We start from the raw sequence: 13079 nt of genomic DNA, 5'->3' as shown, positions 1-13079 counted from the left end.
TTGTTTTTGTGAACATGGTCACCCCATTTCTTTCCGTACCTTAATAAAGATATAATAAAGATAATTAATTATTTAGATTAATCTTATTAGTAGTGTAAAAATAATTAATATCTTATTAGTAGTGTAGAAATTAAAGGAAATTTACATTATTAATAGCAAATGTGCCGAAATTTTGAAACTTTTAGATTGATTATTTAGAAATATTTACATAATTTCCTTTGATCGGATATGATTTTGCATTAATACTCAGACATCGCCAAAAGCTCCCAACTAAAACTTAAGCTCCCAACTAACCAAAAGCTCCCAACTAAAACTTACACGAGGCTTCCACCCGTGACATACTCGGTGAAGGCCAAAGCAAGAAGGCCCAACATCGCAAACCTCCCATTCCACAGCTCCGCCTTGGAAGTCATAAACCCCTTCGAGTTAGACTCCACACTCACTCCTCTAATAAAGGGAATCAGCGACGCCAGTGTCAGAATCGCGCTTGTTCCCACAAACCACGGGATTCCCCCGTTCCCTATCTGCTCCAACACGTCCTGTCCTTTCGCTGCTTCAACCGCTAGGGCAGCTACGAACCCTACCATCGCAAGCCGCCCGTTGATCCTCTCCGGCGCTGGCCCGCTGAACGCCAAAATGTCTGTTAACTTCGTACTCATCTGCGGAGATTACCAGATCTCAAATTAACTATGTAATGGCTATAAATATTCACCTACCATCTATTACATTTCAGGCGTTTAATCGAGAACTGCTTGTAGATGTTGCAGGTTTAATTACCTTCGGCGATGGCGTGGGAGATGGCCCTGGTTGTGGAGACGGCAGTGAAACCGATGAAGGAGTCGCTGGCTCTCTCTGATCCTCCTGTAAATCAAAACAATACAACAGATCACTCCACGATTGTAGCCTTGGAAACTTCAATAGCAGAATAGAAGTACATTTAGTCACCAAGAAAACGGAAATAGCCAAGCGAGTACCTCCGCCGTACATCGCACTCGGAAGTTAGCCGCTCTCCGGGAGAACGGCCGAACCGCCGCCGGGAGAAGCCGATTCGCCGGTGTCCTACAAGCATTTCGACTAGCCGAACTCGCCAGAATGGATTGCATTACAGCTGAGGCAGCCATTAAGCTATGTCCTGAGGTATAGAACGATAACAGAGTATGATGAAACTGGCTATGGAGAGTTGTTGCTTGTCGATCAGTGAACTGGTAGTGATGATCATACGGTGAACCTCGGCGGGGTTTATATAGCGGAGGATGGGGCGGAGAGTGGTGGATATTTAAACTCCACGTCAGCATTTTCAATTTACTGCCAAATAAGAGCGCCACGTGGGTTGGTTTGTCCACACATGAAATGAGGATGACGTGGCTTCCCATGAGGAACAAAGCAAACTTTTGTACCGTGTGGTTGAAATGGTTGGAGGAAGTTTCCAGATCAATGGAAGAAGAGTAATTTAGGGGTTTTTTTTTCTTCAAATAAATAACCATATAAAAAAATTTAAAATTTGTGTACAATATCTATCAATTTTATAAATTTTTATTTTTCCACTTCTAATTTACATAATTTTAAAAATATTTAATGAATAACTCTCACTTTTGTCAATAATAAATCCAAATTAAAAAATTATTCAATTAATTAAATTTTATATCTAGCATTTTTCTTTTCTATTTTGTAAATATATATGGAAAATTTTTTAATTTTTTTTTCTATTTTCTCTTGTTATTTCTTAATTATAATAATGGACATAATATGAAATATACCACTAATATAATTAATATATCTAAAATGATATATATATTTTGTCACCATCCATCATAAATAATAAAAAATATACGTATTATTATTATTTAGTTCAGAAGTTAAAATGAGTATTTAAAATTTAGAAATTAAAATAGAATAAAAAAATATACAAAAATAGAATAATTCTGAACTTGAAGGATAAAAAAGGAATTTAAGGAATCCGTTATTAAATCGGCAGGTTATTTTTCAATATTAATGAAAAAACATGTTTTGAGAAACTAAAGAGGCTAGTTTTCAGAAAACAAGGGCTACTTCACAAATTGAACGGTTGTGAGCGCTGCCTAACCATTCTTAAATTTCCGACCAAAAGTTCTAAAAAGACGAAAAGCGAAAGGGGGAGAAAATGGAGAGGACACCGAGAGAGCGGGGATTCGGATATCTGTTGGCGGGTTTTCTTCTGGCGAGCTTAATCGCCAGAATCGATTCGCTTTCGGTCACAGTGAACGAGGTTGAATGCATCCATGAATATGTATTGTACGAAGGCGACACCGTTTCTGGGAATTTTGTCGTCGTCGATCATGAAATTTTCTGGGGCGCCGATCATCCCGGCATTGATTTCACTGTAAGCCACATTGTTTCCATCATTAATCTGGTTTTTAATTCATGTTTGCATGACAATGCGTGTCGTTTCTGCCGATTTGTAGATTGATCCTGATTACGATTGGATCTTGGATTGGGGGAATGTGTGGTAGAGTTCGGTTTTTTATTTCCAATTTTGCTGCGCAATCTTCTTTTCTCTGTTGTGAAATTGGTTTAGGAAAGAAGGGTAAATGTTGTTCGTTGATTTTGAGTTATTAAAGAACCTGGAATTTTTTGCCCTTTTGTTAATATGGACGTATGGGGCTTGTTTGTTTGTAATTGTGATGATACTTTAGATTGATAATTGTAGTACATTTCTTGTGAGCTTCGAAATGATCTGTTGTTACACTGTTTATGATCATTAGTTTCACATTTATAATCCTTCGGGCATAGCCACCTGACACCCAAATGGTGTTGTGAAATTGTTATTTCTTTGGTCATCATCGACTGGATATTAGGGTACCTGGAATCTCTTGAAGGATTTTTGTATCCATAATGAAATGTTGTTTTGAAGATATCCTAACGTGGGTTGGTTTTGTGCAGGTTACATCTCCCGCAGGTAATGTGGTGCACTCGTTGAAGGAGACATCTGGTGGCAAGTTTGAGTTTAAGGCTTCTCGCAGTGGAATGTACAGATTCTGTTTTCGTAATCCCTACTCGACCACCGAGACAGTTTCTTTCTACATCCATGTTGGTCACATTCCAAACGAACATGACCTTGCTAAAGATGGTATTTCACTTTTGTGCTTAGAGGACTTGGTTGCTTTTATGAAGTTGACACTTCTCTCATTTTTCACCTTGTTGTGGTAATTTCTTGCAGAACACCTAGACCCTGTAAATGTTAAAATTGCAGAGCTTAGAGAGGCATTGGAATCGGTCACCGCCGAGCAGAAATACTTGAAAGCACGTGATGCACGCCACCGTCACAGTATGTGGTTTATTTTTTGCATGGTTTATATATATATAAGAAACATATAAGTTAATCATAAACGAAGAAATACAGCTCAGGTGCAGGGGGAAGAGAGAACCCCCTCCCAAAGGGAATTGGTCATAGGTGTGACACCACCAAGATGTCAAGCGAACGCGATTTCTAACTTTGTGACACAAGATGAATGTCTTTTCTTCTCTAGTGGTCCGACATAACTATCATGATTATGATCTGATCTTGATGTCTATGTGTGGGATTGCAACACACGATAGCTTAAGCATCAATCTTTTAATAATGCATATAGGATCAAGCGTTGAAACCACAAGCTGAACAATAATTAGTAGCATAGACTTGAATATTATCCACCAGCATTGTATCTCATGAAACTACGTAGAAATTAGATTCTTTTTTGTTTCCAGTCTAATATCGATGTAGACAAGAAGTTTATCCCAACCCATCAATTTTTAAGTTGAAATCCAGACTGATTTGGCAATTGTTATAGGATTCTTATTGTCTTTGCTACCTTTGGTTGTTGTGAATGCAGCTAATGAGAGTACAAGAAAGCGTGTAATTTTCTACACAGTGGGAGAGTATTTGTTGCTCGCTGTTGCAAGCGGGCTTCAGGTCGTTTACATTCGTCGCCTCTTCAGCAAGTCGGTTGCATATAACCGGGTCTGAGCATCCATCCATCCATCCATCGATCCTAGTGGTAACATAACATCGTTGCCCCTTTCTTAGCTTTTAGGAAAACCTCAGGAATGAATTATATTATAGTCTATCATTTGTTGTATAATCACTTTTGATTGTGCTTACAGTTCATAGTTGTAAGCTGGGGGTTCACGTATTAGCATCTTGTTGAAGCTAGGGAAAGCCTATTTATTTACCCTATTATGCTTCAAAAAGGATGTATGTGGGCTCCAAATACCCTTCCTCATTCTTTGCCTGCCTTGTTATCAAAAAGTTCAATTTTTTATATACGCTACAAACTACATCAATACACCACTGCTTACTGAATCATGTATTATGATTATGAGGCCAAGTTGATTATAGTTTATTGGATTAGATACCAATTATCATGTGAACGTTGATACTAGATTGTGAGGCCAATTTGATCGTAGTTTAGTGGATTAGATATCAATTATCATGTGAAGGTTGATACTCGATTGTAAGGCCAATTAGGTCATAGTTTAGTGGATTAGATACAAACTATCATGTGAACGTTGATAGTACTTGATTGTGAGGCCAATTTGATCATGGTTGAGTGGATTAGATATTAATTGTTATGGGAATGTTGATACTCATTGTGAGGTCAATCTGATCATAGTTTAGTAGATTAGATATTAATTATCGTTAACGTTGCTCGTTAGAGAGCAGAATTCGGTGGTAGAAACTGTACTAGCCAAGTGTTGATTCCTCACATTTCCCACTCAGTTGACTAATAATTACTTTTAAATTTTAAATAATAATAATTTAAAAAAAAATGACTGTCCTCTGTACTTCCTAATTTAGCTTATTTACTAATTAGAAAATGAGTTCTTCCAAATTAAATCTATCCTAGAATAATAGTAATAGTATTTATCTAACAAAACAAATATAATTTTAAAATGTTTCTAAAATATTGAAAATAAAGATTAAAAGAAACAATTTTTTAAAAAATTAACCGTAAACTAAATTTATTAAAAGTATAATAACCAAATTTAAATATTTGAAACCTAAAATGGGATTTTAATATAAAGTTTTATATGGTTGATTCTTTTGAAAAAAAAAATTAATTTGAATCCTAACCCTGTCGGGTTTTGTAAATTCTAGTTCTAAAATTTTAATTTCACCCAATAGTATTTTAAACTTAAATAAATGTGGTCGACTATTTAAACTTTAAAAAAATTACAATTTTAATTTTCTAATAAATTTTCATTTCAAGTAAATAAATTATACATACATGGTAGGACATAAATTTGGTAAGTTTTGAAAGAAAAAATGGGATAAAGCTAAATATTTGGTTGAAATTTAAAAAATTTGAAAAAATTATTGATGTGCATGGTCATACTTATTTTTGTATAAAATTTTATTTGATTAAAATTAATAAATTCCATATATGAATGTGTGTGTTAAAATAAAATGGAAACAAAGCAAAAATTGACAGTTACTCGAATATTCGGAACGTGGTAGGCGTGAAATGGATAAGCTTCAGATTCCGCCAATATGATTCCACGTGGCATACCTACTTTACCGTCCTCCCAATACTTCACTACCACTTGACCCCTTCCTTTCAACAAAATTACAATACAACCCTTCAAATAAAATAAAATAAACATTCAACTCTTAAAAATAAAATAAAATAAAATAAAGTTGTAATAGGAACTTAACTTTCAAACCTTTAAAATATTTACATTTATTCTTAAACTTTAAATAAAATTAAGAAAATAAAAGCCTGGTTTGCCCTAAATAGTTATTAGAGAAATGAAGAGGGGCAATTGTGGAAATTTGTGTCTAACCTTAATTTTTAATTTTGAAGTATGTAGGGACTCCAGGTCCTCGTCCTCTTAACTGCAAGCGATCTTTAGTCCCCTGTGCATTCAGAAACGAAACATTTCTCATTTTCCGATCAACGATTTACAAAATGCTCGCTGTCTTCGAGAAATCGGTGGCCAAAAGTCCCGAGGCGCTGCGGAGCCCTGCATCCGATTCCGTCTGGGCTCTCAAAGATGGAATTCTTGCCCGGCATTTTAGCTCCGTGTACCCTGGTTCTGTCATCGTCAATCTCGGATCCGCCGGTCTCTTGGCCTATTCCGTCGAAAAGCAAAACCCTCTCCTCCCGAGGTATTACGATTACCGTTCATCTTTTTCTGCAATGTTTTGGGGAAAGCTGTATTATACGTCTCTGCCTTCTTTTGATTTTTTTTTTTTTTTCTGGATCTGATCACTGTTCTTGTTAACTTATTGTACCCCGGCGGTGTCTTCCATAGGGTGTTTCGTTTTGTGTTGATGAGAATCTGTTTACATTTAACAAAGTAGAGTTTTCTTTGTTTATTTTGATTTTTTTTTTCCTTTTTGGTATGAAATTGTATCGTCTATTTGTGTGGTGGTTGAGTTTTGGTTGAGAAATGTTTGTATTCATTAAGGCCATTGTTGTCTTTTTTTTTTGTCTTCGTTTTGCTCGAACTTTTTTCATATTGACTCGATCGAATTTATGGAAGGTTATCTTTCGAGATCGGTGTTTAGTTTTATCAGTCCTCTCTTTGCTCATCTAATTTGAAACGATTAATCTTGTTTTTCATCCTCAACCAAGATTACGAGTTTCTTAATTTGGCCATATTATTTTGCACTTTATAAATCATTATTAATTTTTATGGGATCTGTATTGAATCTTGTTTTGCTTGTATTTTCGTTCTTATACGAGCATTTGCTAGTTTTGCCTGCTGTTGGAAAATGATGAAATTTGTTTTTATAAAATTAGATTATTTGCGGTTGTGGACGACATTTTCTGCTTGTTCCAAGGGCACATTGAGAATGTTGCTCAGCTCAAGCAACAGTATGGTTTGAACAAAGCTGCAAACGAGGTTAGCATCGTTATTGAAGCGTATAGAACATTAAGAGATCGGGGTCCATACCCAGCTGATCAAGTCGTGAGAGATATTCAAGGAAAATTTGTGTTCGTCCTATATGACAGTTCCTCAAAAACTGCATTTTTGGCTTCTGTAAGTTCCCTTGATACCTTAGTTTAACCATGATTGCGGCAAATTTCTGTTGTTATTGTTAATCTAGTTTTTTCCTTTATGTTTTTTTATCATCAGGATGCTGATGGGAGCGTTCCCTTCCACTGGGGAACTGATTCTGAGGGACAGCTTGTTCTCTCGGATGATGTAGAAATTATGAAGAAGGGGTGTGGAAAATCTTTTGCTCCTTTCCCCACAGGTAACCTTTTATGGGAATGAATTCATTATGTCTTCAAATGTGAGGGGGGAAATTGACGAGCTCTTTAATTTTTTAAAAATTTAAAAATTGGTGAATTGATATAGCTTGCATACTATCAGTTCTTGCTCACTCTTGTTCACTCTTGTTATCACGTTAATGCATGTTTTCAAATTGAGTATATTTTTCTTAGTTTAACCGTTGTTGGAATTGAACCATTGACATTTAGGATGGTAGTTACAATGAATTACTGGTACTGGTCATCAATTCTTGCTCACTCTTGTTCTATCGACAATGCATGTTTCCAAATTGAGTATATTTTGTTTAGTTCAACAGTTGAACCATTGACATTTAGGATGGTAGTTACAATGAGTTACTGGTACTGGTCATTAATTCTTGCTCACTCTTGTTCTATCCCGACAATGCATGTTTCCAAATTGAGTATATTTTGTTTAGTTCAACAGTTGAGAGTTGGAGATATGAACCATCGACATTTAGAATGGTAGTTGAGTTACGGGTACTAGTCATCAATTCTTGCTCACTCTTGTTCTATCACGTCAATGCATGTTTCCAAATTGAGTATATTTTGTTTAGTTCAACAGTTGAGGATTGGGGAATTGAACCATCGACATTTAGGATGGTAGTTACAATGAGTTACGGGTACTAGTCATCAGTTCTTTCTCACTCTTGTTCTATCACGGCAATGCATGTTTTCAAATTGAGTATATTTTGTTTAGTTCAATAGTTGAGGGTTGGGGAATTAAACCATCATCGACATTTAAAATGGTAGTAATACAGGTACTGGTATCAATGTTCATTTTATGCAATATGTTTGGTATTCTAGGTTGCTTCTTCACAACCTCGGGTGGGTTGAGAAGTTTTGAGCATCCTCTTAATGAGGTGAAGCCAGTGCCAAGGGTGGACAGTTCAGGTCATGTCTGTGGAGCAGATTTCAAGGTGGATGAAGAGGCTCGAAAGGAAAGTTCTGGTATGCCAAGAGTTGGGAGTGCTGCAAACTGGTCTACAGACTACTGAGTGCATGATTTGGCAAGGCTTTGTTTACTTTGCCTTACCCTTCCTCCGGCTGCTTTCCATATTTCCATCCCACCAATTGTGCCTTCTAAATGGGTACTGAGGTTTATACTACTTTCCCCAATGGCATGTCCGTGCAGTTAACAACTACTTCTATCTTATGAATCCTGTTGGCTTAACCGAGTTACATTCTGGTTTAAACTTTACTTTAACTGTAGCTTTGGATTTATGGCAATAAAGTTGCTGCTTGCCAACTGCATATTTAGGATTATCTTAATACAGCTGGGATTTGATATTTATCCCGATTTAATATTCCAACGTCATATGAGACGTATGTCCTTTGCATCTGCAATGCCCCCTGGTGTTATCTGAAATACGTTCTGCTTGCTTGCTTAGTAGTTTGATGATTTCGGAACTCGATGAGATTCATGGGATCGATGTTTCTACGAACCAGAAATTAATAAATGAAGGTGTTAAGTGTGAGGTGATGTGAGATACGGATATAGCTTCAGACCTTGCAGATGCTCTGTTCACCTTTTGCCTTCCCTGAACATCAATCTTACCGTAGCGGCATGGGCAATAACGTAGCGTTCTGCTGGTTTTTTGGGGTCTGATACAAAAGGATACGGTTGCGTTTAGTAAAACCTAACATTTTGAGTGATGAACACCAATTTAGTGTACATTAAATACGCCAGTTTGCTGTGCCCCAACGAAGTGGATTGTGAGGTTCTATATCAGGAGGATGCTGGCCCCAAAACAGTAGACGTTCTAAAATGGTGAGACTGACGACGACGACATGTATCGGACCAAAACAGACAATGTCTACTAGCGGTGGGCTAAAATGATATTAGAGCCAAACACTGAATAATGTGCTAGTAAGGACACTAGACCCGCAAAAAGAGTGGATTGTGAGATTTCATATCGGTTGGAAAAGGGAACAAAACATTCATTATAAGGGTGTAGATATCTCTCACTAAAGGACGTGTTTTAAAATTGTGAGGCTGATAGTGAACGTATGAGCCAAAACGAACAATATCTACTAAGCGCGGGTTTGGACTGTTACAAGGGCATTCTGACCATTAAATGAGATAACATGTGTTGTAGATGTTGTAACCTAATGCTACAACTAAAATGTTATGATACTCAATTGTTGTAGCAAAAGCAGGATCGATTGTACTCATACAGCTATAAATAGAAATTAAACAAACAGATAAAGATTAAAAAGAAACAAACAGATAAAGATTAAAAAGACAAAGATTTACGTGTTCAGAGAGAAGAAATTCCCCTACAACTGAGTGGTAGCCAATCACTATAACCAAAATGTTTACAAATATATTTCACAGTTTTATCTCTTACAAAGTTTCTCCCAATTGCCTCAAAGTCTTCTCTCTTACAGAGTTTCTTCCAATTGCCTTGAAGTCTTCTCTCTTGCAAAGTTTCTCCCAATTACCTCAAAGTCTTCTCTTACAAAGTTTCTCCCAATTGCCTCAAAGTCTTTTCTCTTACAAAGTTTCACCCAATTGCCTAAAATACAAAATAGCAATGACTTCACCTCTCAAAACAATGCTAGACAAACATTATCTCAAAACAATGATAGATAATACATTATATAGATATAACAATACTAATTCTTATACATGAATCAAAATAACATGAATAATGTATCAAAATTATTCATGTATCAAAATGAAATACGAACAAAAAAGAGTTATAAATTAAATTAAATAAATGAGAGATGAAACAAATGAGAATGATGAACCCTCAATTAAATAAATGAGAGATGAACCAAATAAATTAGAATTGTGAACCAAAAAAATTGAACCAAATAAATCAAATAGATTTACAAGTCGGAGCGAAAAATGTACCAAAGGTATTCATGAACCAAATCTTCATGACAATTCACAACAATCTTCATTTTGTCAAAAAAATCCCCAAGCAAATAATTTCTTTGGCTAACACCAAGCCAATCGGCTACTTCTTTCGTCTAATATTAATTGGATCTAAGTAATGCCAAAACTTTTCACAAGCAATCACCTTTGTCAACAAATCCATTAGATTATCAGCAACTCCAATTTTCAATAAACGAATGTCCCCTTCATTAATAATTTCTCGAACAAAATGAAATCGGACATCAATATGCTTAATACAAGCATGATAGACTTGGTTCTTCGAGAAACAAATCATGCATACAAGTGACTTCTTCAAAAGTTTCATTCATTGTCATATACTCCTCTTCAATGGTAAACAATGCAAAAGTAAACTGCTTACAAACATATCGAACGTGTTTGCTCCACCAATCATAGTGGACAGATAACGAGGAGTGGATGGTTGCTTATAAACGAATTTCCTAAATGAAGAACCAGAACGAATTCCACAAGTTCAATCGCTACCTTGGTTGGTCATGTAAACTACTGCATTAAACTCTTCTGCAAAATTTTAGTTAATCGGGACAGCATCTGCGCCAATATTTGCTGCATGTGTCAAGCAGCTTGTGTCATTAATGATGAAACAAGATGACAACAAATATCTACATAGGGAAATGAAATTCTGAAACGAATATCTACCTAGGGAAATCAAATTCTGAAACGTTGTCTGTTGTTTAAGTCTATTTGATTCGACCTGGCGATCCGCGAGTTCTCCCCTTCCGGTGAAATCCACTAAAATAAGTGTGATGAGCATCAACAGTCTGAAATTAGGATACAGAATGTACGTCGTCAGACACCATAGTTTTCGACGTTTGAGTTACAGGTTACCTGTTTAAATGGTTCTGCAGACATTTTTGCGGCAAGGCCGAGATAAGGGGAGAACATTTTGAAAAAAAAAATGAAAAACATGGTGCTTACATTGTCAAGGACAGCTCCCGGGTCCACGCCAGATCTTTCAGCTATAGGCACAATTCGATCAGGTCGGCTGCAATGACATCATAAAATAAGCTTCAAAAGAGGATGCAAAGTGCCTTCCGTGTCAAGTAGATAAACCTGCGTATAGACAGGTAAGTATGCGCGAGTTGCGTTTTCCCGGACCTAGGCAACGAAGTCAGAGGAGAACAACAAGTTCAATACAGGACGTCGATTTTCAATAGACAAAATCGAAGCACTGTTAACATATACAACCTCACCTGAATTCTCCAAAAGCTTCCGTGATCGCTAGAGTTTCAATCCCGCCTTTTGGTACGAATTAGAACAACAACTTCCTTTAGTGATTCTGATTTTCGAGATAGTGAAAAAAAGGAACGTCATAAAGCAGAACTTGCCTCCTAAATCGAGAGCCTGATTTCCAGTCGTAATGCGAACCACTGACTTTCTCCGCAAACAATAATCAAGGACTAAGTCTGCATTCATGACGGTCAATAGTTAACTAAAATATATATTTAACTTATAGGAGCTACTAGAAAAACTCGAGGAATCTTTCACAGTTGTTTCCGAAAGCGAAACTTACAGCAAGCGGAAAAGGAAAAGAGAGACGATGCAAACTATAGTTTTTTGTAAACTATCGATCTATTTGGTTAGGCATTCCATTTGTTACTAATAAAAAACAGAAGCAGCTTGCCCTGAGCAGAGCATTGCTTCCAGTGATATAACCAAAATTCTGAGAAGCAACAGAGAAATTAAAATTGTTAACTAGAACAAGCTGGTGTGAATAGAATTTGACGTCATTGTGCAAAACATTAAACGCACCGTGGATAATAGAGAAGTGGCGACTGATTCGCTCACCGCTTGCTTTTCGGCAGCTTTGCAGATCTTATCAACCTACGCCTCGGATAAACCTTTTATCCTAGTCAAGTGCTAAAATAAAAAAACCTTGGTCATCATAATCATATCAACTTCAGGATATATCTTATTTGACGTGAAAATTGTTCAACCTTCTTCGTGAGCATCACGAAACCGTTGCAGGTGTATATCCCTGCGTCCTGAATCTTTTTCACGTCTCCAGCATTAATTCCATGAGAAGTACTGCACAGAAAAATGGCAAAGGAACTCTTTCGGATGTAGTGGAACAACATGATAGTCAGTTGATTGGCTAAAACTATCCGCATATTTCTTCACGAATTTAGAAAACTTTGTAGAATTGCATGCCTTGAGAAAATAAACAACGAAAAAATATAAACATAGCTAAACTGGAGGCTAGGCTATCGTGAAATGAAATGATCACTAAATTAAGCCGCCGGTGCCGAGATGTTTCCAAAATGAATGATTCAATCGAATGAGATCGCATGATGCGGTATACAGATGATCAATTTTTCTTCGGAAAAAGAAATTTGATTAGCATTGGAGTTTTGCAATCAACCTCCAAGAACAACAAGCAGATCACTAAGATAGAACGTCATGTAATCAAGTTTTGTTTAAGATTCACGAAACAAGCGTCGCCGATGAAATTATTTGAATAGCAAAACAACACCTTGTTGATAAGTTAAAAGCTCTGAAACTTACATTTATCAATCGCATCGAACAAGTCGTCTTCATCCGCATTATCTTCGCGCTCTACAAGCTGTAGTTCTTGGCTTCGTTCTTCCGCTCTGAGGACCATCACAGTGACGGAAAATGAAAGAGAACGTGACAAATAGATTGCAAAGAAATTGGAACAAAATATAACGAGAACAAATCTCTAACTCACTTGAGCGTTGCGAGAAGAGAATCATCGTTGATCTTGAAGGCGCCTAAATCGGAGAATTGCTTCCTGCTACGAATGAAACAGAGGAAGGAAGCGGGAAATTTAGAAAAAATAAATAAATAAATGAAACTGACAGCAAAAGACTGAATTTATAGGGTCAGTGAATTGGGCAAATGAAGGTCGCATTCGGCCCATGAAACGGCAGTGAAATTATGCGTAT

At 36.6% G+C, this 13079-nt stretch overlaps 3 protein-coding genes and 1 pseudogene across 5 annotated transcripts; 2 read left to right on the top strand and 2 right to left on the bottom strand.

The window, feature by feature from the left end:
* Nucleotides 1-160: 160 nt before the first annotated feature.
* On the bottom strand, nt 161-1196 carry LOC111457488 (early light-induced protein 1, chloroplastic-like). Of its 3 annotated transcripts, none has more exons than XM_023099707.1 (4): nt 975-1196; nt 778-861; nt 295-659; nt 161-249 (listed from the first exon to the last, which is right to left on the bottom strand). In XM_023099707.1, exons 1-3 carry the CDS (start codon nt 1119-1121, stop codon nt 315-317), a joined length of 576 nt encoding a protein of 191 aa, XP_022955475.1. In that variant the 5' UTR covers nt 1122-1196; the 3' UTR covers nt 161-249; nt 295-314. The 3 variants fall into 3 exon arrangements, with proteins under 3 accessions (XP_022955475.1, XP_022955474.1, XP_022955473.1); XM_023099706.1 differs by having other exon boundaries at nt 161-254; nt 292-659; nt 975-1195; XM_023099705.1 differs by having other exon boundaries at nt 161-659; nt 975-1195.
* An 858-nt stretch (nt 1197-2054) lies between these two features.
* On the top strand, nt 2055-4321 carry LOC111457734 (transmembrane emp24 domain-containing protein p24beta3-like). The gene is made up of 4 exons (XM_023100114.1): nt 2055-2359; nt 2920-3106; nt 3197-3304; nt 3849-4321. The coding sequence occupies exons 1-4, from the start codon at nt 2141-2143 to the stop codon at nt 3980-3982; spliced, it is 648 nt and encodes a 215-aa protein (XP_022955882.1). The 5' UTR covers nt 2055-2140; the 3' UTR covers nt 3983-4321.
* Nucleotides 4322-5816: 1495 nt separating this feature from the next.
* Nucleotides 5817-8545, top strand: LOC111458026 (stem-specific protein TSJT1-like). Its single transcript, XM_023100507.1, has 4 exons — nt 5817-6124; nt 6762-7002; nt 7099-7219; nt 8061-8545. Exons 1-4 carry the CDS (start codon nt 5925-5927, stop codon nt 8249-8251), a joined length of 753 nt encoding a protein of 250 aa, XP_022956275.1. The 5' UTR covers nt 5817-5924; the 3' UTR covers nt 8252-8545.
* Nucleotides 8546-8756: 211 nt separating this feature from the next.
* Nucleotides 8757-12799, bottom strand: LOC111458027 (annotated as a pseudogene).
* Between the last annotated feature and the right edge of the window lie 280 nt (nt 12800-13079).

Source organism: Cucurbita moschata, unplaced genomic scaffold (assembly GCF_002738365.1).
Source record: "Cucurbita moschata cultivar Rifu unplaced genomic scaffold, Cmos_1.0 Cmo_Scf00020, whole genome shotgun sequence".
Taxonomy (NCBI): domain Eukaryota; kingdom Viridiplantae; phylum Streptophyta; class Magnoliopsida; order Cucurbitales; family Cucurbitaceae; genus Cucurbita; species Cucurbita moschata.
Note: the sequence above shows the minus strand (reverse complement) of the source record. Positions and strands in the feature narration are given on the sequence as shown.

Coding starts and splice junctions, on each gene's coding strand:
- LOC111457734 (XM_023100114.1), top strand. CDS start 2,141: ATGGAGAGGACACCGAGAGAGCGGGGATTCGGATATCTGTTGGCGGGT. Junction 2,360..2,919: donor ATCCCGGCATTGATTTCACT/GTAAGCCACATT, acceptor GGTTTTGTGCAG/GTTACATCTCCCGCAGGTAA. Junction 3,107..3,196: donor ACATGACCTTGCTAAAGATG/GTATTTCACTTT, acceptor AATTTCTTGCAG/AACACCTAGACCCTGTAAAT.
- LOC111457488 (XM_023099707.1), bottom strand. CDS start 1,121: ATGGCTGCCTCAGCTGTAATGCAATCCATTCTGGCGAGTTCGGCTAGT. Junction 862..974: donor GAGTGCGATGTACGGCGGAG/GTACTCGCTTGG, acceptor TTTGATTTACAG/GAGGATCAGAGAGAGCCAGC. Junction 660..777: donor CTCCCACGCCATCGCCGAAG/GTAATTAAACCT, acceptor TAATCTCCGCAG/ATGAGTACGAAGTTAACAGA.
- LOC111458026 (XM_023100507.1), top strand. CDS start 5,925: ATGCTCGCTGTCTTCGAGAAATCGGTGGCCAAAAGTCCCGAGGCGCTG. Junction 6,125..6,761: donor CAAAACCCTCTCCTCCCGAG/GTATTACGATTA, acceptor TTATAAAATTAG/ATTATTTGCGGTTGTGGACG. Junction 7,220..8,060: donor TTTTGCTCCTTTCCCCACAG/GTAACCTTTTAT, acceptor TTGGTATTCTAG/GTTGCTTCTTCACAACCTCG.